Genomic DNA, 22,819 nt, shown 5'->3' with positions numbered 1-22,819 from the left:
ATCTATAGGTCTCTAGGAGACCACCCCCTGGCATAGCGTGCCCTGCTTAGGAATGTCACATAGGGTTGCACCATTCACTCAGATGCTACTGTGTGTATTCATGGTTCTTTGTGGCCGATGCTACAGATCATTCCATCGCTTGGTAAGCTGCCCATGCCTGCAAACACGCAGTTTGAATATCACACAATAATGACACCAGGTGGTCAACACAGTTCCAGTTCAGGTCCTTCTTAAATGGATTCAGTTTCTTTAAAGGGGTTTTCCGAGACTTAAATACTGTTGACCTACCTTCAGTATAGGTCATCACTATCTGATCTTTGGGGTTCCGACAGCCGGCAATGCCCACCGATCAGCTGTTTGAGAAGGCACCAGCGCTGACGGTAGTGTTGCAGCCTTCTCGCTGCTTTCTTAGGCTGAGTGACGACACGTTAATCGGTCACATGGCCTACGCTAAGCTCAGCCTCATAGAAGTGAATGGGGCACAGCCTCTGAGCTTGGTGAGCACAGAGAAGGCCAGGGTGCTTACAGGAGCATCAGTGCCTTTTCAAACAGCTGATTGGCGAGGGTCCTGGATGTCAGACCCCCACCGATCAGGTACTGATGACTTATCCACACTACTTTTCCAACCGTCTGATGACTTCTACAATTTTTGTTTCACAGCTTGGGAGTCCGGGTGAAGATCTGAACATTATATATGTTACAGAGACATATGTGAGGGGTGATGAGCAGAGCACAGAGGACATTCCTACAGATAACCGCCCAGGTGAGTAGTGACCACTAAGTAAAGCAGAGAAGAGTCACAGATTCTACTTCACTTTTATGTTGATTTTTTTTTAGACTGTGTGTTCTGTCAGTTTTTTATATTTACTGATTCAGCTAACATTCTAATTAAATATGATTCAGAGTATCAGATTAGAGTGAATCAGATTAGAGATTTGACAACCCTCGTGTAAACTTTGCTTTTTTCTTCCACGTGGTATTTGACCTGCCATGCAGATTTAGATGTCTGCAGCATGTGAATTGTGCAATTCTGCAGACTTCATTGGAGTTATTAACTTAAAGAGAAAATCTGCACCCAAAAAAACGCAACAAAACCGTGATAAATATTGGGGATTAATGTGCTTTTTTTGTGCGGTTTTGGTGCAGGTTTCTTGCACTGTGTACAGGTACACCCAAGTGCCCAAAGCACGCACAGCCGGGCACTTGGGAGCAGTTTCCCAACAAAGTAAAACGTGTTGTCACATTTACCGGCAATAGGTTTCCGGAAGTCTCCATGATGGCACCCCTGAGAGATGGCTGCGCCCTGCCAGGGACAGGAAAAACATGCAGAAAGGTTAAAATTTCCCTTCACCATCAGTGTTTTACCAAGAACCCGGTAGGAGACCAGCCCATCTTATATAACCTACTGTCACCGCCAGTTCTGTGAGAAGCTCTGGCAGACGTTCTTCTCTACCTCTTGTATGATGTTCTTTGTTTTGGTTTCACTTTCTCATCTCCTTTCCTTCTGCCAGGTGTCACTTATTTAGACTAATGGTCTTCCTTTATATTCCCTCCCATACTGCCTCACTTTGCGGTTTATACTACTTCCTGGATGAAGTGTTTACTGCTGGAGGCTGCTTCTACTGTTTGCTCAGATAAGTCCTTTACTTTTTTGTGTTTCCTTGCTGGCTTGATTCTAGGTGACCCTGACTCCGTCCGTATTAAGTGCAGGGAGGCGGTGGTCGTGTCCCCTCACTATTATAGGATTTTCAGGTGTCACACAGACTTAGGTACGTGGGCATGCAATCGTCTACCATCGATACTCTTGCATGTGCATAGCAGTCAGGGAAAGCTCTTAGGGTTTTATAGGGCTCACCTATATGCTCCTTAGTTTAGGATCAAGCCTGTCGCTCTTTTATTCATTAGTTCCAGCTATCTGCAAACTTCACCTGTGACACCTACATATTAATCTCATATATACACAATCAAAAATTGTTATTATTTATTTTTCGGTGGCGGGGGGATGCCAGGTGCCGTTGTGGAGATTTCCGGAAACCTATTAACTCTTTTCCCCAGTCGTCTCCACGACGTCAAGCCTGAGATCTAACAAAGATTCACAATTTAGAGTGGGACTACTGCTTGAAGGATTTTACGCCTAAAAGCTAAGGGGGACATTTATTAGGACCAGCAATTTAGACACCGGTCTTAGTCCATGTCCACTGCCGCTTGATGCGACTCAGTTATGTCAAGGCATCGGCGCTTTACCGTCCTTGCAACTTGCTTAAATCTATGCCAGCTCCCTTGCTAACTCTCTAAGGACTAATGGGGTCATTTATCAAATTAGTGCAAAGTAGAACTGGCTTAGGTGCCCATAGCAACCAATCAGATTCAACCTTTCATTTTCCAAAGGAGCTGTGAAAAATGAAAGGTGGAATCTGATTGGTTGCTATTGATTCTGTTGAGATGTGAATAGATCCACTGATGGAGTGCCCCACTTTTTTCTTATCAGGCAGCACCCCTGCTGTCTGGCAATGCCACCCTGGCACTGGGTCCCACCAACTCACCAGCGCAGGGCCACAGCAATAACGGCCACCACCCAGCACTGCACCATGTGAACAGTTGTTAAAGTTCACCTTGTTACCTGCTCTCAGGGACTCAGAACTGAACCCAGACATACCCTTTTTTTTTAACCCAGGCAGCCCCCCTGAGCCTAGCATCGAAGCATCTCATGCTCCGATGCACTCCCTTGCACAGGCTCTTTTGTTTTCAATAACACACTGCCAGGCGGAAACTTCCGCCCGGCAGTGTGTTCGGTGACGTCACTGGCTTTGATGGGCGGGATTTAGCGCTGCCCTAGCTATTTTACTGGCTAGGGCAGTGCTGAATCCAGCCCATCAGTGCCGGTGATGTCATCGGGCTTCCTGGCAGCCCCATGGAGAGCCCCGGGACATCACCGGATCTCCCAAAAATGCCTTTGCCCTGCGCGATTTTGCGCAGGGCAAAGGAGAGCATCGGAGCATAAACTGCTCCGATGCTCAAGTCGGGGGGGGAGGCTGCCGGGGTGAAAATGGAGGCAAGTCCGGGTTCAGCTCTGAACCCAGACAATCCCTTTAACTATTTTAGACCATTGTTGGGAAGGAATTTTATTCTTCTGCCAAAATGTGTCGGCTGCAATATCATCTAGCCTTTGTAAATACACATTATGCCAGAGAGGCGTAAATGTAAGTGAACCCTTAACCTTCAACCATGTCCTCGTTATAGCCCACACTTTCAGGAGTAGTTTTATAGTCTCTCTATAGCCTCGCTCATAGCTCTTCAATAGCCCGGATTCCAACAGGGTAAAAATATTATTGTGAGCGTGACTGGTTACCAACTTCCCCAACAATGCGCTGTTCTCTGATTCATAGCACATCAATAACTGGGCTGCAATAAAATACCATTTAAAGTAAGGGAGATTTAAACCCCCGCACTCCACTGATTTATACAAATATTCCAACTTTATTCGAACTCGCTTTCTTCCCCATATTAAATCATTAATTATTCTTTCCATGAGTTTAAAATACTTACAGACGTGGACAAAATTGTTGGTACCCTTTGGTCAATGAAAGAAAAAGTCACAATGGTCACAGAAATAACTTTAATCTGACAAAAGTAATAATAAATTAAAATTCTATAAATGTTAACCAATGAAAGTCAGACATTGTTTTTCAACCATGCTTCAACAGAATTATGTAAAAAAATAAACTCATGAAACAGGCATGGACAAAAATGATGGTACCCCTAACTTAATATTTTGTTGCGCAACCTTTTGAGGCAATCACTGCAATCAAACGCTTCCTGTAACTGTCAATGAGACATCTGCACCTCTCAGCAGGTATTTTGGCCCACTCCTCATGAGCAAACTGCTCCAGTTGTGTCCGGTTTGAAGGGTGCCTTTTCCAGACTGCATGTTTCAGCTCCTTCCAAAGATGCTCAATAGGATTGAGGTCAGGGCTCATAGAAGGCCACTTTAGAATAGTCCAATTTTTTCCTCTTAGCCATTCTTGGGTGTTTTTAGCGGTGTGTTTTGGGTCATTGTCCTGTTGCAAGACCCATGACCTGCGACTGAGACCAAGCTTTCTGACACTGGCTAGTACATTTCTCTCTAGAATTCCTTGATAGTCTTGAGATTTCATTGTACCCTGCACAGATTCAAGACACCCTGTGCCAGACGCAGCAAAGCAGCCCCAGAACATAACAGAGCCTCCTCCATGTTTCACAGTAGGGACAGTGTTCTTTTCTTGATATGCTTCATTTTTTCGTCTGTGAACATACAGCTGATGTGCCTTGGCAAAAACTTCGATTTTTGTCTCATCTGTCCACAGGACATTCTCCCAGAAGCTTTGTGGCTTGTCAACATGTAGTTTGGCATATTCCAGTCTTGCTTTTTTATGATTCGTTTTCAACAATGGTGTCCTCCTTGGTCGTCTCCCATGTAGTCCACTTTGGCTCAAACAACGACGGATGGTGCGATCTGACACTGATGTTCCTTGAGCATGAAGTTCACCTTGAATCTCTTTAGAAGTCTTTCTAGGCTCTTTTGTTACCATTCGGATTATCCGTCTCTTAGATTTGTCATCAATTTTCCTCCTGCGGCCACGTCCAGGGAGGTTGGCTACAGTCCCATGGATCTTAAACTTATGAATAATATGTGCAACTGTACTCACAGGAACATCTAGTTGCTTGGAGATGGTCTTATAGCCTTTACCTTTAACATGCTTGTCTATAATTTTCTTTCTGATCTCTTGAGACAGCTCTTTCCTTTGCTTCCTCTGGTCCATGTCGAGTGTGGTACACACCATATCACCAAACAACACAGTGATTACCTGGAGCCATATATATAGGCCCAATGGCTGATTACAAGGTTGTAGACACCTGTGATGCTAATTAGTGGACACACCTTGAATTAACATGTCCCTTTGGTCACATTATGTTCTGTGTTTTCTAGGGGTACCATCATTTTTGTCCATGCCTGTTTCATGAGTTTATTTTTTTACATAATTCTGTTGAAGCATGGTTGAAAAACAATGTCTGACTTTCATTGGTTAACATTTATAGAATTTTAATTTATTATTACTTTTGTCAGATTAAAGTTATTTCTGTGACCATTGTGACTTTTTCTTTCATTGACCAAAGGGTACCAACAATTTTGTCCACGTCTGTATCTTGTATCCAAATAGGTGTATTCCTGAGCACATAAAGAAATTGTGGTAATATCACCATTTTAACCAGTGAAACTCGGTCAGCTCTGGATAGGGGAAGTCTCAGCCAGATCCCTATTTTAGCTCTACTCCTTACCATTATGGGGATCAAATTAAGTTGTACAAAATTTTCAACCCGGGGTGATATAGTCAAACCCAAGTATTGAAAAGTGTCAACAATGTCCAACTGTGTCACAAGAACCTCTTTCTGTGGCAGGGGGTCTATTGGCATCAAACTGGTCTTGGCCCAGTTTATAATAAGACCGGATACCTCACCAAATGCTTTAACCATTTGAATAATCCTAGGGAGAGTAATTTCCGTATGGTCTATAAAAAAAAGAACATCATCCGCATATTAAGAGATACGGTCTTGTGATCCTAGCGTACCAAATCCTTTAACCTGATCGTCCTGCCTGATGGCCATCGCAAGGGGTTCGATATAAATATCGAATAACAAGGGGGATAGTGGACAGCCCTGCCGCGTGCCTCTATTTAAATCAATACTACTACTCAGGATTCCATTAAGACTCAATTTTGCCCTTGGAGATCTATACAATAGCTTGAGAGTACCTATAAACTTTTCCCCAAAGCCCATCCTTGCCAGGACCTTCCAGAGGAAGCGCCACTCCACCCTGTCAAAAGCCTTAGAGGCATCCAATGACAGGATGGAGCGAGCGGTCCCCCCAGGGGCCTGAATATTAGAAAAGAGCCGATGTAAATTATGATGTGTGCCCTTGTTTTGAATAAAGCCACTCTGATCCGGATGGACAATAGAGGAAATGACCCTAGAAAGCCTTGTAGCCAGGACCCTCGCAAGAAGCTTTACATCTGCATTAAGCAGTGAGATTGGTCTATAAGATTCTAGATCTAAAGGGTCCTTGCCTTTTTTTGGAATTAATGTTATTACAGCTTCCATCATTGAATCTGGCAACTTCCCATCCTCCATTGATTCAGAAAAGACTTCCAACAGTCTAGGGAGAATACAGTCCCCATATTTACTATAGAATTCATATGGGAGTCCATCTGAACCAGGAGTGGAGTTGGCTGAGCATAATTTAATAGCTCCCTCAAGTTCCTGAATTGAGACTTCTAGTTCAAGTGCTCTCTTTTGTGCCTCAGTAATAGTTGGAAAGACGATCCCGTCAAGATAAAAATCTATCTTATCATCTGTGATCTTGGATTCAGCTTTATACAAATCAAGGAAATAGTCAACAAAGGCCTTCTCTACCGGACCCTGTCTAGTGACCATCCTACCATCAATCAATCGAACCTTATCTATATATTTTTTAGATTGTTGGCTTGAGATTACTCTGGACAAAAATTTACCAGGTCGCCCTGACTCCGTAAAGTATTTTTGCCCTTTAAAAAAAAGGCTCTGTTGGGCCTTGTCCAATAAAAAATTTGAGTATATTTGTGTGGCTCTTTGCATATTTTCCCTATTCTCCTCCGTCTTATTCATATAAAAGGATTCTGTCGCCAGTGATGCACGTTCTTCTAGATTTTTCTGTTTTTTCCCGTACTCCTTTCTGAGGTTCGCGATGTTACTAACCATCAATCCCCTCATATACGCCTTGAAAGTATCCCATACCACTTGAATTTTTGCTGAGCCATAGTTATTATCCCAAAATCGGCCAATTTCATTTTGGATTATTTCATGTGTCTTTATAACGGATAGCCAATAAGGATTTAGTCTAAAAGGAGGTTTTTGTGTGTATCTTTCCTGAGACAAGCAGAGTTCAAGTAGTAACGGAGAATGATCCGATATTGACCTCGTTTCATATTTCATTCGCTTTACCAATTTCACATGTTTACTACTTATCAATGCAAGATCTATTCTAGACATCGATTTACCTGCTTTACTAAAACATGAAAAAACCCTTTTCCCCTGTCCTAGATATTCCCAAACATCTTCAAAACCAGCCTCCAGGCAAAACCGTGCCAGGGGAGACCCCTGAACCGGACTATCACTCCTGACACTCGTAGAGACCCTATCACGTAGAGGATCAATGATACAGTTGAAATCACCAATAATCAGTGTTGGACACTCTGGCCATTTATCCATAAATAATACCAAAGAATTAAGAACCGAAAAGGAAAATGGCGGTGGAATATAGACAAAGGCCAAAATACATATCTTCCCCCTTAACCTACAATATAAAAAGATAAATCTCCCCTGATGGTCAACAGAGGATGCCTCACAAACGAAATCAATAAGTCTATGTATCAAGACAGTAACACCTCTCGAGTAATTGGAGAAGGTAGAATGATACGTGTGCGCAGCCCATCCCCTGTCGACCACCCTAGAGGTCTCTTCAGTGAGATGGGTCTCTAACAAGCATACTATTGCTGGTAAGTGGACCTGACTCAAGTCAAAAACCGCTTGTCTTTTTCCTCTATCCCCCAAACCGCGTATATTCCAAGCAATAATTCTAGTCAACATTATCAACAGCGGTTAAATGGGAAAAAAAGAAAAACATAAAAAAAATATAATTTGACGCACCACAGCCCAACCCCAACCCCCACCCCCAACCCCCCATACAGGTAATCCACCACATTGTAGTAGATTTCTCTCCTATGACCATCCCTCCCACACTCCCCCCACTCGGCCACCCCTATTGGGAAGCGAAGAGAAAGAAATTTAGGGGTATAGGCCCCTTATAACAATTATTGTTCCCACCACATCCCAAACAATTAAATCATAGATTATTTCGTTCAAGCCAATTGACGGCTTCTTCCGAGGTGTCATTGAAAATAATCCGCAATTGTGCTGGGAACATAAGAGAATATTTAATATCCCTTTCTCTTAGCCTCTTTTTGACAGTCATAAATGTGCGTCTCTTTTCTTGTATGTCTTTTGAGAAATCTGGAAAAAAGGCCAATCTATTACCATTATATACAACCGGTGAACATTCCCTCGCCCTTCTCAAAAGGATATCTTTATCCCCTGTGGCCAGTAACTTAACAAGAAATGTCCGAGGTTGTCTCCCTGGAATTGGTTTACCCCCTGGGACCCGATGGGCTCTTTCTATCATAAAAAAAGGGGAAAAAGAATCTTTCCCAAAATTCTCAAAAATTAACTTCTGTATAAATTGGGTTGGGTTCTTCTCTTCCGCAACCTCTTGAATCCCTATTATTCTCACGTTATATCTTCGTGACCTATCCTCAAGGTCCACCACCTTTTTCTTCAGAAGATTACACTCTAGTTTAAGTGTGGAGACTTCAGTGTTTATTTTTTTGGATTCATTCTGTATCAGGGCAACGGAGCTCTCGAGGTTGTTAACTCTGTCTCGCATTTTTGACAAATCATCTTTTATTAGTCCCACATCAGCTTGGATAAACCCAAGTTGGGTTGTAACAGCCTGTATTAAATCCCCATTTTGTTTGACCGCTAGCAGTATTTCTTCTAATGGAGAGGAGTTGTCATTAGGGATAACTTCCCCCATTATACCGTCTTCCTCTTCGGGGTATCTGGAGGCTTTTTGTGGTTCTATTTCGGTCACCTCTGAATCGTCGTTTTTTTTTGTGACAAGTTCCTTTTGTCCGCCCCTCGTATTAACCCTCGGAGACCTCAAGAACTGGTCTATTTTTGTTGTTTCAAAAGTTTTGGACCCCAATTTCTGACTTGAGAGGTCAACCGAGCGCCTACTAGCTTTTGGAGCCATACCCTGTTTCTGTATTCTTTTTTTCTTCTTTTTTTTTTTTTCCTTTCCTTATTCCTTCTTTTTCTTCTCCTCCTTTTCCTCCCTTTTTTTTTTTCCGCCTCTTTCTCTCCTTTTATATTTGTAACTCTTCTTTTTCTTTTTTCTTTTTTTTCCCTCTCCTTTCTTCTTTGTTCTCCTTTTCTTTTCCTTTCCCTTTTTTACTCCTTCTCCCTCTTTCCCCCCTTCCTTTCTTTTTTATTTTTTATTTTTTTTATTTTGTGTTCCTTTCCCCCTTTTTTTTTTTTTTCCTCTTCTTTATGCTCTTTCTCCCCTTTTTTCTCTCTTTTTCCACTTTCCACCTTATACTTTATAGTTTACTCCTTTTATATTTGTAGCCACCTCACTTTTTTCCTCAGAAACGAAGATGGGTAACAGTAAGCCTTAAATGTGTTTTAAGATGGTAAAGTAGTTTTAGTTAATAAGTATCATCCAAGGTGTTGGATATAGATAATTCATCTTTTTTGAATGATTGGATAGGGGGTACATTGTCTAGAATAAAGATTTCAAATATATATAAGTTATTACTTAAGGCACGGTTTAGTGACACACAGTCACCAGGACAAAGAGCGTGGGAGGTGGATTGTCCGAATTTACAACTAGAAGGGTGGGAGAATATTTTTGGGAACTTAGGCTCACTATCCCAGAACTTCAACCATGTTTTAGTACAATTCTATATTTGCCATAGATTATATATCACTCCTTTATGGATGAATAAATGTGGATTAAGAGACACGTCTAACTGCCCTAAATGCGACACTGTAGGAGCGGATTTTCCTCATATGATATGGACTTGTCCAGAACTTATAAACTATTGGAATACTATAAATAACTGTATTATGTATAAACTAAAAATACGAATCCCTTTTGAACTACAAGTATTCGTGCTTAATGATCTTTCCAAACTAAATAATCATAAGTATCAAAAGATCCTCCTGAGTAGGATACTGATGTTGGCCAGAGTGTTGGTCAGTCGGACCTGGTTTGCTCGATATACTCCAGATATAAATACATGGATAAATCTAATTGATAAGGTAAAAAATTATGAGAAAATCACGTATAAACAGAGGGAAGCTGAGGAGAAGTGGATTAAGATATGGGGTGGTTGGAGGACTTGATTAGTTGTGATAAAAAAAAATGTTGTTTTTTTTTGACGCACCACAGATAGGGGGGGTTAGGGAATTGGGGTTGGGGGGGAATTGTATCCTTTTTTCTATTTGTAATGTTTTGATATATTGATTAATAAAGATAATTAATAAAAAAAAACTGTATGGGAAGGAGCGATCGCTACTGCCATTGCTCATCCTGATACAGAATCATTGTTCGCCGGCAGCAGAAAGTGATTAGACAGCATGATCTGTCACCAGAAAATTATAATTTTTGTGACTGCATAAAAGATGCGATTACCAGATGAACAAGCGTTTGCTCGTTCATCGGGTAATCGGTGGCACCTTTACACTGGCAGATCATCGCTAACGAGAATTCCTACGAATGCTTGTTAGCAATTATCTGACCGAGCCTCGGCCAGTGTAATACAGCCCTTAGACATGAACGAACCAAGCTATTTTTGGTTGCTTACTTGCTGACAAGCTTATCATTAGCATCAATCAAAGTGACGACTACTGGGTAGCTGTGCTTTTAGATTCCCGCTGTCAAAGCAAAATAGGAAAAAGTTTTACGCTATCTGCCACTCGCATGTCTCTCCTGGAGGAACCTCTCCGCTTCTCTCTGAGTCACCAACCTCCTGCCCTTTCTGCTGGCGCTACAGCTAAAACAAGCCGCAGTAGCCAATTGGAACAGGTTTGATTTTGTTCTTTGCCAACCTGACGAATGTAAGCAGAAGGATACGCATTGCCTGAACAACCAGGTTGTACCTGAACTTTCTCCTGCAAATCCTGTTACCTAACCTCATTAACCTCTGGGAGGCAAACTGGAACAGTGGCCAGAACTGGCCCAGTTTGCCATCTATAAGAAAAACGTGAGGCAGCTCTCACCTTCTCCTCCACTAGCTGAGCTCGGATGGCACACCTGGATCTGGTAATAATGTAGCAAGAAAAATGAAGAAAAATCCAGCTCCAGAATAGGGGAAAATCGTAGCTTTATTTGCGGTTTTTAAAATCTTCCAGACACAGGACAAGTTCAGTTAAGCGTTTCAGACCATCAGTAATTTGCGGTCCTTCCTCATGACACATTGAACTTCCAAATACTTGCACCATAGATGCCATTTTCACACCTGATGTCTGTCTGTTTGTGTGGTCACAGCAGAGGCACTTGCCATGGCCACATTTATAGTTTCCTTTATTCACAAGCCAGAGCTGCCGAAAGATGCCACTGTTGCTGTCTGCCTGCTCATCATGTTTCACACTGTATTGCTGCTCCCGAAAAAAGGGAGAATTTTTTAAGCCACTGCTTTCTACAATATCACCGTGTGCATAAACATGGTCAGCCATCTGCTCCCAATAAGGGACAATTTTCGAAACGTTTATTTAATTTTAAAAAGCATTACAAACCCAACAGTCAGTTTGTTTAAACTTTTTCATTCCCTAATTAAATCTTCTGACTTTTTAGGTAGAATTACACCTGTGTTGAATTTCAAGAAACTCATTCATCTCTAGTGATGCATGTTTATTATCGTTGGATGGGTTGTATATATAAATTGCAAGCACTTGCTATAAATCCAGGAAACAGCAATACTATATGTTGTTGCAGGCCATGACAGGACTGAGATTTGGAGAGACCATGTGTCACGAGGGTGTCACAACCTATTGCTGACCCTGTGGTCAGAAGCTCGCAGCGTGTGGCTACTAGCCCGATTTTTAAGGGATCGCTCCATGACCTAGTTGTGGGAATGAATTCCGGTCCAGATTTTCCTGTTTTGGTTTACTATCCTTTTTGTCCTATCTAGGTATCGGTAGTTTTCCTTTCAGCTGTTCTTGGTCTGCCACTCCCAGCCACTATTTAGTCTCTCTTCCTACTTCCCTTGCTGCCAAATATAGACCTTCCTTTCAGATTATCTATTCTGGCCTCAGGTGGTGTTGCTGTGGAGTTGCTGGAGCAGTTGGAACCAGTGCGGTTGGATCTCCGGTCCTCTTCAGTTTGTTGTCTCCTTTCGGGGGTTATATATGGTGTTTGTGATGTTTGTCCACTCCCTGTTGTTACCCTAGGTGTCAGTGGTGAGGACTAGTGCTCCCACTGCCCTACTCACTACCTAGGGCTTCTTCCAGGGTAAGTCAGGGATGGGGCACGTGATCGGCATACGGGTGAGCTACCCATCTAGGGAAGTCGGGGTAGCCAGTTGCCAGTGCTAGGTGAGTTAGGGGTCACAACTCTCCCTTGTCTTAGGCCACCCGGTTTCTCTTCTCTCTGTGCTGCATGGCTGGTACCTGCTGTACCAGATGTGATATTATATCTGGCCCTTATTTTTGAAAAAAAAATATATATATATAATATTTTTTTTTTAAGATCAATTTGGTAGAAGCTCAGATTGCTTGGACTTTGGGTTTTTCTTTTAGTCCATTACTTAGATCTATCAGAATATTTGCTATTGACTCTGCTCCTCTCTTACTCAGGGGAACCTGACACACATTGTACATAACATTTGTCTTCAGGTGGGGGCCTTACATAATGAGGTTATTTCTTGCCTACGCAGGCCAGAGAGATATTGGAGTCAAGTGAGCATTGTAGGGACAACTGCTTAAGTAGCCACCTCCATTACAACCTTACCAACATTCGTGAACGATTTTGAAGATGTTTTTTCTGAGAAAGGTTGTCAAGAGTTACCACCCCATTGTCCGTATGATTGCCCGGTTAACCTGCTCCCTGGAGCAAAGTTACCTAAGACCAGGTTATATAATCTTTCTGGCCCCGAAAGACAAGCCATAAAGGATTATATTTCCAAGAGTCTGGCTAAAGGACATATCAGACCCTCGTTTCACCTGTGGCTGCAGGGTTCTTCTTCAGAAAATGTATTCAGAACTATTCGGTGATTGTCAAACCCCTTACTGACTTGACTAAAAAGGGGACTGATTTTTTAAAATGGTCTGACGCTGCTAAACTGGCTTTTTCCTCTCTGAAGGAGAGGTTCACCACGGCACCCATACTGATCCAGCCGGATGTTTCTCAACCTTTTATTGTGGGGGTTGATGCATCAGAAGTAGGGGTGGGGGCTGTACTGTCTCAGGGTCCGTCTCCAAGTAAATGGCATCCTTGTGCTTTCTTTTTTTTTTTTATTGTCGACAGCTGAGCGAAATCATGATATAGGCAACAGGGAACTTTTAGCTATTAAATTAGCATTTGAGGAATCACGTTTTGGAGGGGGCAGCGCATACCGTCACGGTGATTACAGAACATAAAAACCTGTTGTACCTTGAGTCTGCTAAACCTCTTACCCCTAGACAAGGTATACCAGGTTTAATTTTGTTATCACCTATCGTCTGGGGGCAAAAAATACCAAAGCTGATAAGTTATCCCGAAGTTTACCTGGAGGGGGTGAGGTTGTTGATCCGGTTCCGATTTTACAAAAGGGGGTGGTTGTCTCTGCGTTACACTCAGACCTGGAGGGGAAGGTGTTGGAGGCTCAGGGGGACGCCCCAGTCTCCTGCCCCGCAGGAAAGTTGTTTTTGCCTTTTGAACTTGCGCCTTAAAATATTAAGAGAACATCATAACTCTGCACTCGCTGGGCACCCAGGTAGTAGGGCAACCTCGGAGCTATTGTCTCGTCGTTTTTGGTGCCCAAAATTGCATCAGGATGTAGTTGATTTTGTGTCCACCTGTACAACCTGTGCATACGCTAAAGTCTCTCATACTCATCTGGCAGGGTCCCTGTTACCAACAGGCCGTGGACACACCTATCGATGGACTTTATCACTGACCTACCTGTATCTGTGGGTAAAACTGTTATCCTTGTATACTGTTTATTGTCTCCCTTCTGGGTTATATGTGGTGTTTGTCCACTCCCTGTTGTTATCCTAGGTGTCAGTGGTGAGGACTAGTGCTCCTACCGCCCTACTCACTACCTAGGGCTTAATCCAGGGTAAGTCAGGGACAAGGCACGTGATCGGCGTACGGGTGAGCAACCCGTTTAGGGACGTCAGGGTAGCCAGGTGCCGGTGCTAGGTGAGTTAGGGGTCACCACTCCTCCCTCTCCCTTGTGTTAGGGCACCCGGTTTCCCTTCCCTCTGCGCCGCACGTCTGGTACCTGCCATACCAGACGTGATACCTTGGTGTGCACAGTGTTCTAGCTGCAGTAATGATTTTGGCGTTTGGGTCACTGGATTATTTTTTGGGTACTATGTAATCGGGAAGAGCTGCAGGCTAAAGGATTAATAAAATAAACTCTCACTACTCAGCATTAGCTGCTCCCTGCCTGTCAATAAAGACATCAAGATATCCTGACCCAAGTAAGTAATCACCAGCACTTTGTTATCAATAGCAATTACATTTCAAGAAAAATAGTCTCCTTGCTGACATTGGAATTACTATATGTACATACCTTTGTCACATCCCCCTGTGCCCCCGTGTTATTGATGGCAGCATCATTAGTAAATTATATAATGCTATTTTCACGGCTGCTGTTTTTATCCAGATGTTTAGCCAAAGCCAGGAGTGGATTAGGAAGGAAGGATTTCAGGGGGGACAAGCGCAGACAAAATCAATGCAACCTACTCAACAAAAAGCTTACAATCTATGACTCAAATTCGGCTGCTGTCTGTCATCCATTAGAGCTCAGGCCTCATTCCCCAGCAGCAGTGATGTAATTTAACCTACTGGGATGAGTGGGAGAGTGCACAGTCTGGTGATCACCCCCCAGAAGGGGGAATAAGGGGGAATAATTAGTGTGTGGGGGCACTAAGGGGGGATAACTAGTGTGTGGGGCACTAAGGAGGAATAACTAGTGTGTGGGGCACTAAGTGGGAATAATTAGTGTGTGGGAGCACTAAGCAGGAATAACTACAGTAAGGGAGATCTAAGAGGGAATAATTACGGTATAGGGGCACTAAGGGGGGAATAACTAGTGTGTGTGGCACTAAGGGGGAATAACTAGTATGTGTGGGTGCTAAGGAGGAATAACTACAATAAGGGAGCTCTAAGGGGGAATAATTACTGGATAGGGAGAATAACTAGTATGTGGGGCACTAAGGGGGAATAATTAGTGTGTGGGGCACTAAGGAGGAATAACTACTGTATAGGGGCGTTAAGGAGGAATAACTACAATAAGGGAGTTCTAAGGGGGAATAACTACTGTGTAGGGGTGCTAAGGGGGGGGGGGTAACTACTGTATAGGGGCACTAAGGAGGAAAAACTACTGTATAGGGGCACTAAGGAGGAATAACTACAATATGGGAGCTCTAAGGGGGAATAATTAATGTGTGGGGGCACTAAGGGGGAATAATTAGTGTGTGGGGCACTAAGGAGGAATAACTACTGTATAGGGGCGTTAAGGAGGAATAACTACAATAAGGGAGTTCTAAGGGGGAATAACTACTGTGTAGGGGTGCTAAGGGGGGGGGTAACTACTGTATAGGGGCACTAAGGAGGAATAACTACTGTATAGGGGCACTAAGAAGGAATAACTACAATATGGGAGCTCTAAGGGGGAATAATTAATGTGTGGGGGCACTAAGGGGGAATAATTAGTGTGTGGGAGCACTGTGTCCCTCCCTTGAAGTTGGCAGTTATGTTTATACTTTTTCAATTTTTCGGGGCTTCATATGTGGTTTCGGTTGGAATCTTTTATGTGGGCAAGGTACATGCCTGGTTAAATTTGTAAGTCACAGCTGGCGGCAGGTTAATACAACGGAGAGGTGTTGGCGGCAAATGGGCGGAACTGCCCGCTGGGAGACCAGCGGCTGGCAGATTGCACGGTTCTGGTGTTTATGGTTTTTGCCGTTTGAATAATTAGCTGTGTCCGATTACCAACCAACAACAATAAAGTGGTTAAAAGAAAAGCAGTGTCAGTGTCCTTATTTGAACGGGTTTCTTGGTATTGGTAAAGGAACAGAAGGAGAACGGAGTTTACCACCCCTCCCTTTTTCCTGGTTATACCGACAATCTCAGGGGGTCAGTATTGGGCCCTATTCCCTTCAATATATTTATTAATGACCGTGTAGAAAGCTTGCACAGTAAAATATACATTTTTGCAGATGACACTAAACTGTGTAAAGTAATTAACACTGAAGAGGATAATATACGGCTACAGAGGGACCTGGATAGATTAGATGCTTTGGCAGAGAAGTGGCAGATGAGGTTTAACACTGACAAATGTAAGGTTATGCACATGGGAAGGAAAAATGCAAGTCACTAGTACATACTAAATGGTAAAACACTCAGTAACACTGACATGGAAAAGGACCTAGGAATTTTAATAAACCGCAAACTAAGCAGAAAAACCAGTGTCAGGCAGCTGCTGCCAAGGCCAATAAGATAATGGATTGCATCAAAAGGGGCATAGATGCCCGTGATGAGAACATAGCTCTACCACTTTACAAATCACTAGTCAGACCACACATGGAGTACTGTGTACAGTTCTGGGCTCCTGTAAACAAGGCAGACATAGCAGAGCTGGAGAGGGCTCAGAGGAGGACAACTAAAGTAATAACTGGAATGGGGCAACTACAGTACCCTGAAAGATTATCAAAATTAGGGTTATCCACTTTAGAAAAAGATGACTGAGGGGAGATCTAATTACTATGTATACATTTATCAGGGGTCAGTACAGAGATCTTTCCCATCATATATTTATCCCCAGGACTGTAACTGTGACGAGGGGACATCCTCTGTGTCTGGAGGAAAGAAGGTTTGTACACAAACATAGAAAAGGATTCTTTACGGTAAGAGCAGTGAGACTATGGAGCTCTCTGCCTGAGGAGGTGGTGATGGTGAGTATAATAAAATAATTCAAGAGGGGCTTGGCTTAATTTCTGGAGTGTAATAATATTACAGGCTATAGCTACTAGAGAGGGGTCGTTGATCCAGGGAGTTATTCTGATTCCCTGATTGGAGTCGGGAAGGAATTTTTTCCCCCTTAAGTGGGGAAAATTGGTTTCTACCTCACAGTTGTTTTTTTTGCCTTCCTCTGGATCAACTTGCAGGATGACAGGCCAAACTGGATGGACAAATGTCTTTTTTCGGCCTTATGTACTGTGTTACTAATAATTACTGTATAGGGCACTAAGAGGGAATAATTAGTGTGTTGAGCACTAAGGGGAAAAAACTAGTGTGTGGGGGCACTAAGGAGGAATAATTATTGTGTGGGGGAACAACTAGTGTGTGGGGCACTAACAGGCCACACAGGACCTAGGCGGCACACTGTCAAGTAAACACTTTACTCCTCTTCTTATCTAGCGTCAGTAAGTGTTTTATTTTCATATTTTCTACTTGAATGAGTGGGTGCAGGGTGATATGGTGAGCAAAGACAGTCTTGACTAGCTGCAGGAGGGGAGATTGCTTGGGGAGGCTGTTGAAAAATTTGCTGTTGGGGCCAGCCTTTTCTAGTTGCTACCCTGGGTTTACTATTAGATTGTGATCTGTTTGGCCACCACTGTTTTGGTCAACTGATACCTTGTAATTTGTATGGAAGGTTTGTTTTATGTAGAAATGTTATAAAATATTCATAAAATGTTATGGTTTTACGATTTAACAAACATAAAATGTGTTGCATTCTTGACAGATGACTGTATCAGGAACTCAAAGGAACATCTCATAAGTTCAGATGATGATTGTGGTGTCACACAAGATATATATGAAGAGCATGTCAATAATCAAGATATACCCTCAGCCCTTCACAGCAAAGATCTTTCATGTGATCCTTTTAAACGGGTCCGATCTTCTGATTCATCACAGACTGTAACTCAAAATAAAAGTCACAGAAGAGGTGTTAAACCTCAAGCAACTCGCATAAAGGAGAAGCCATTTTCATGTTTAGAATGTGGGAAATATTACAGTTATAAATCACAACTCGTTACACACCAGAGAACGCACACAGGGGAAAAGCCATTTTCATGTTCAGAATGTGGGAAATGTTTTTCTGTAAAAAAAGATCTTGTTACGCATCAGAGAATTCACACAGGAGAGAAACCATTTTCTTGTCCAGAATGTGGGAAATGCTTTGTAGACAGTTCAAATTTTTTTAAACATCAGAAAAGTCACACAGCAGAGAAGCCATTTTCTTGTTCTAAATGTGATAAATGTTTTTCTTTAAAAAAATATCTTGTTCGACATCAAACAACTCACACAGGAGAGAAGCCATATTCATGTTTAGAATGTGGGAAATGTTTTGCTGTAAAAAAATATCTTGTTATACATAAAAGGATTCACACAGGGGAGAAGCCATATTCATGTTCAGAATGTGGGAAATGTTTTATAAATAGTTCAAATCTTTTTAAGCATCAACAAAGTCACACAGGGGAGAAGCCGTTTTCATGTTCTGAATGTGGAAAATGTTTTAATGATAAATCAGTTCTTGTTAAACATCAGAGAATTCATACAGGGGAGAAGCCATTTTTATGTTCAGAATGTGGGAAATGTTTTGCTGTAAAAAAATATCTGGTTACACATCAAAGAACTCACACAGGGGAGAAGCCATTCTCATGCTCAGATTGTGGGAAATGTTTTAACCAGAAATCAGCTGTTGTTGTACATCAGAGAACTCACACAGGGGAGAAGCCTTACTCATGTTCAGAATGTGGGAAATGTTTTAACTTTAAATCAGCTCTTGTTAGACATCAGAGAATTCACACAGGGGAGAAGCCATTTTCATATTTGGCCTGTTAGTGACGTGTCTTTACAGTGGTCACTAAATTTCTTTATTCCAATAGATATGCCATTTTATAGTGCTGTATTAGAATAAAATAGCCCAGGCAGGTAAAACAGCACCTTGGTTTCAGCTACCGGAGGTAGCTAAAGGCTTGGAGCAATGATCGGGGCCACTGTGAGAGGTCTCTGAGCGCACATGATCTGATGTATTGAATGATCAACAGACAAATACAGTTAAAAGTGAAAATAAGTAATGAGTAATATTCTCAAATATTAGAATATTGTGCAATGTAACAAAATGAAGGTTTAACCAGTGGTGGGGCTTTATATAACAGCATGACAGTACATTTGATTGGTTATATTGTTTTTAGTTGGTGAGGTTTGTCAGCTATCAGCAGTAGAGATGAGCGAAATTCTGTTTTAGAAGTTAGGCTTCCGGTTACCACAGAATTGCGTTATGGATCCTGTGACCATGGACCATAGCTTATGGACCGTGGTCACGGGGATCCGTAACGCAATTCTGTGGTAAACGGAACCCGAACTTCTAAGACAGAAGTTTTCTCATCCCTAATCAGCAGCCTCTAAAAATCTTTATTTTTTTTTTAGATAAATTCTTGCAACAAACCTGAGGCGCAGATGGGGGAACGGTCTGTTCTCTGTTCTTCCATCTGTAACCTTTTTGCCTATCACTAATAGACATTTTCTATTTTTAATAGACAGATATAATGTATATCGCTGTGTTTTTTTGTTTATTCTTTAGATTTTAACATATTGCCTCAAAACCTGTGAAGCCACCATGGATCCCAAATTTTATGAAACAGTTATAAAAATATAAGGGGTAAAATAAAAGAATAACCGATCTGATAACCAGATTCTCCGCAAAACATGTGTTGCATGTCCTGAATCTAACCATACATGTTTTACAGTATGAGATATTTAAAATGTCTTAGCCGCACCATTTCATCCTCCAGAGGCTGGCTAACTACATACAAAAATGGAAAGTTGTATGACACAATTCTAACGCGTAGAGGGTTAATAGGACTGGAAACTTGTACAATATATTTTTATCAAACCAGGTGTACGAAAGACAAATATGACAATTATTTCAACCACTATGTTATTTCGAGAGTTTCCTAAGGCCGAAAATCCTGGAACTAAGTTACCAAATCATAAAAACATGAATTATGACATTACATACAAAAGGCTGGCTCACGGTCCATAGAAAACAAAAAAAATTTTAGATTACAAATATTTGCCCAAATTAAAAATATATATAAAAACATCAATGATTCACAATCATGGTCCCTAATTTATATCTAATTGCGGAGCTCACGCAAATAGAATTTAAAAAATTGTTCATTAATGCGGTATAAAAATATATCCAGTTCACTACTGGTTCATATTCGGTTATTAATCCAGAACTGTCGTGACTGTCTTTCCACTTCTATATTATTTTTAGCTTAAATATTGTTAGCAATAATTAATATAGTGGTGAAATTACCCCTTTTTCCTCCTTATGCTATAGAGCCAGTTTATATTGGCCAGTGTTCGGTGGCTACAATCCACCACCGTGCTTTCCTTATCTTAAATGTCGATGCTGATAGACAATACTGAGATGGATGTCTAAACTAGACTTGTTGCATGCGTTATCTGGGAGCATTAATTCTCAGCAGCTCCCACTGTCTCGTTTTCCAATACAGTTTAGCTTCAATGTGCAGAGATTTTGGCAATGTTATTTTTCGTTCACCTCTGCTCCCACAGCAACGTTCGTTCTTACTGTTCTCCTGTGTGTCGGCATGCACAATGGGAGCATGGTAAGAGAGATGGCCTTGCGGTTTACCTGGCGTTCATTTCGCGGTGAACTTTTGCGCGTTCGCTGAACATATGGAGATATTCACACCCGCCATATTCTTTTACATTATGAAGAACTTTGACCCATGACACATCCATCAGGTGGGACAGGACAGCCAATTGAGACGTTCCAGCACATGGACATACCCCCTACCTTATAAATAAACCTGATCTGGCCGCCATTTTACATTCAGTGTTTTGCCAGTGTAGGGAGAGGTTGCTGTGTGGAGCAGGGACAGGCTGTTAGGGACACCAAACGCTAGCTAATAGGGCCACCCAAGTCCTGTTAAGCACCAGTATAGGTGTGCTATCGATATATGTGATACACTGAGGGGTGCGATATACTTATAATATACTTTTATACTGAGTCAAAAACACATAGATCTATATAGTGATCACCTGGAAGTCAGGGGGCTAGGGGCTTACAAGGGCCATTTTTATATATGGTAAGGTTCCGGGAGGGGTCGCTCTTATCAGGGTGGGTGGTCTGTGGTTAGGCTATCAGGGCCAGAATAGCCCCCCCTGTATGGAAATATCAGGGACAGTTCTTTGCCCACCCTGTCCTTCAATACCACATCATCATGTAGCCCAGGGATGGATGGTTTTTGCTTTCCCTCCGGGATTCATGGATGTGCACTGGAACCCCCCGGATTGTGGTAGGAGATATGGTTTCTGATTTGGTGCCGCCGAGCACCTGATTTAGAGCCGCCGAGTACTTGTTATTGCCGACCACATCTCGCTTTTTGCTTAACTTTAATAATGAAATTTATTTTCATTTTGAGGGATATATTTTCCATTAACACGTCCGCAAAATGGGTCCGCATCCGTTCCGCATTTTTTTTCAATGGGGCCGGAATGTGCTGTCCGCATCCGCGCTTCCGTTTCCGCAAAAAAATAGAACATGTCCTATTCTTGTCCGCAATTGAAGACAAGATTAGGCATTTTCTATCATAGTGCCGGCGATGTGCGGTCCGCAAATTGCTGTGTCCGTGTTTTGCGGATCTGCAAAACACTTACGGACGTGTGAATGGACCCTCATAGTAACATTATTAAAGGTTACGTTTTATCTTTATGTATATTCTAATGGATTGCCTTCCTTGTGCAATATTATATTATACTTTCTATGTTAGAAAGTACCGTATTTTTCGCCCCATAAGACGCACTTTTTTCTCCCCAAACTGGGGGGAAAATGCCCCTGCGTCTTATGGGGCAAATCCATAATGGAAGTGCTTATTAGTACCGGAGGACCAGGAAGCGGTGAAGGCTCTGCGCACAGTGTGAGGGCTCTCTGTGACCTCACGCTGTGTGCACCAGTTCACAGCACAGCCGACGGAGGAGGAAGAGGATCGTGCTGGAGGAGAGGAGCGGCGGCGTCCAGGAGCAGGAGAGGTAAGGGGTTTATTCATTTTGTGATCTATCGCTGGGAGCTGCTGATTACATATATGGCTGGGGGCTGCTGATTACATATATGGCTGGGGGCTGATTAGAGGCATGGAGGACTTATATGAGGCATGAGGGTGTGATCTGAGGTCTTATTGGGGTCTTATTAACATTGGGGGTCTGATTGGTGGTCTGACCTGAGGTGTAATGAAATTTTTTTTTTCTTATTGTTCCCCTCTAAAACCTAGGTGCGTCTTATGGGCCGGTGCGTCTTATAGGGCGAAAAATACGGTATATTATAGTGCATTTGTATTGTGCGGCAGTTGTGTGCGGTTCTGCTGCGATACTGCAGGTATATAGAGGGACAAGCGTTATTGGGACAAATAATTTCTACTGGTGTGATATACCAGACGCCCCCCCAAAAAAACAGATTGAAGCGGGGTGTTATATACCTATATACTTTCTTTATAGTGCATTTGAGTACTGTATAGTGCATTTGTGTGTACGTGAAAATTATATTGCTGATATTTCGCATTGAAAAAATAATGAATGGAGATCGCAAATTTGAATAATACATCTGGTATGTCACTGTCCATGTTGTGCGACTATTTGTGCACTTCTAGTAATTATTTCTTGGCTGCAAATATGAGCTGAAGGTTTTTCAGGTTCGCCTGCCATTAAAATGAATGGGACCCGCCGCAAACTTGCTGTTCGCGAACATTTGAGCGTGTTCACGTGATCGCGTTCGCGAACCGTCCCGGCAGATGTTCGTCCATCACTACATGGGAACACCGACTTGCTGCTGTGTGCTTCTGTGAGTAGGATGATATGGAGGTAGCTTTAGTTGCTTCCGATAAGATGATAATACACCATGCATCATATAGATCAGACATGCTCAACCAGCGGCCCTCCAGCTGT

General features: G+C 42.4%; 1 protein-coding gene across 1 annotated transcript; it reads left to right on the top strand.

Moving 5' to 3' along the window:
* Window positions 1-117: 117 nt before the first annotated feature.
* On the top strand, window positions 118-20,555 carry LOC122941953 (oocyte zinc finger protein XlCOF6.1-like). The gene is made up of 3 exons (XM_044299448.1): window positions 118-142; window positions 707-763; window positions 17,586-20,555. Exons 1-3 carry the CDS (start codon window positions 118-120, stop codon window positions 18,686-18,688), a joined length of 1,185 nt encoding a protein of 394 aa, XP_044155383.1. The 3' UTR covers window positions 18,689-20,555.
* Window positions 20,556-22,819: the final 2,264 nt, after the last annotated feature.

Source organism: Bufo gargarizans, chromosome 6 (genome assembly GCF_014858855.1).
Source record: "Bufo gargarizans isolate SCDJY-AF-19 chromosome 6, ASM1485885v1, whole genome shotgun sequence".
In the NCBI taxonomy this organism is placed as follows: domain Eukaryota; kingdom Metazoa; phylum Chordata; class Amphibia; order Anura; family Bufonidae; genus Bufo; species Bufo gargarizans.
Note: the sequence above shows the minus strand (reverse complement) of the source record. Positions and strands in the feature narration are given on the sequence as shown.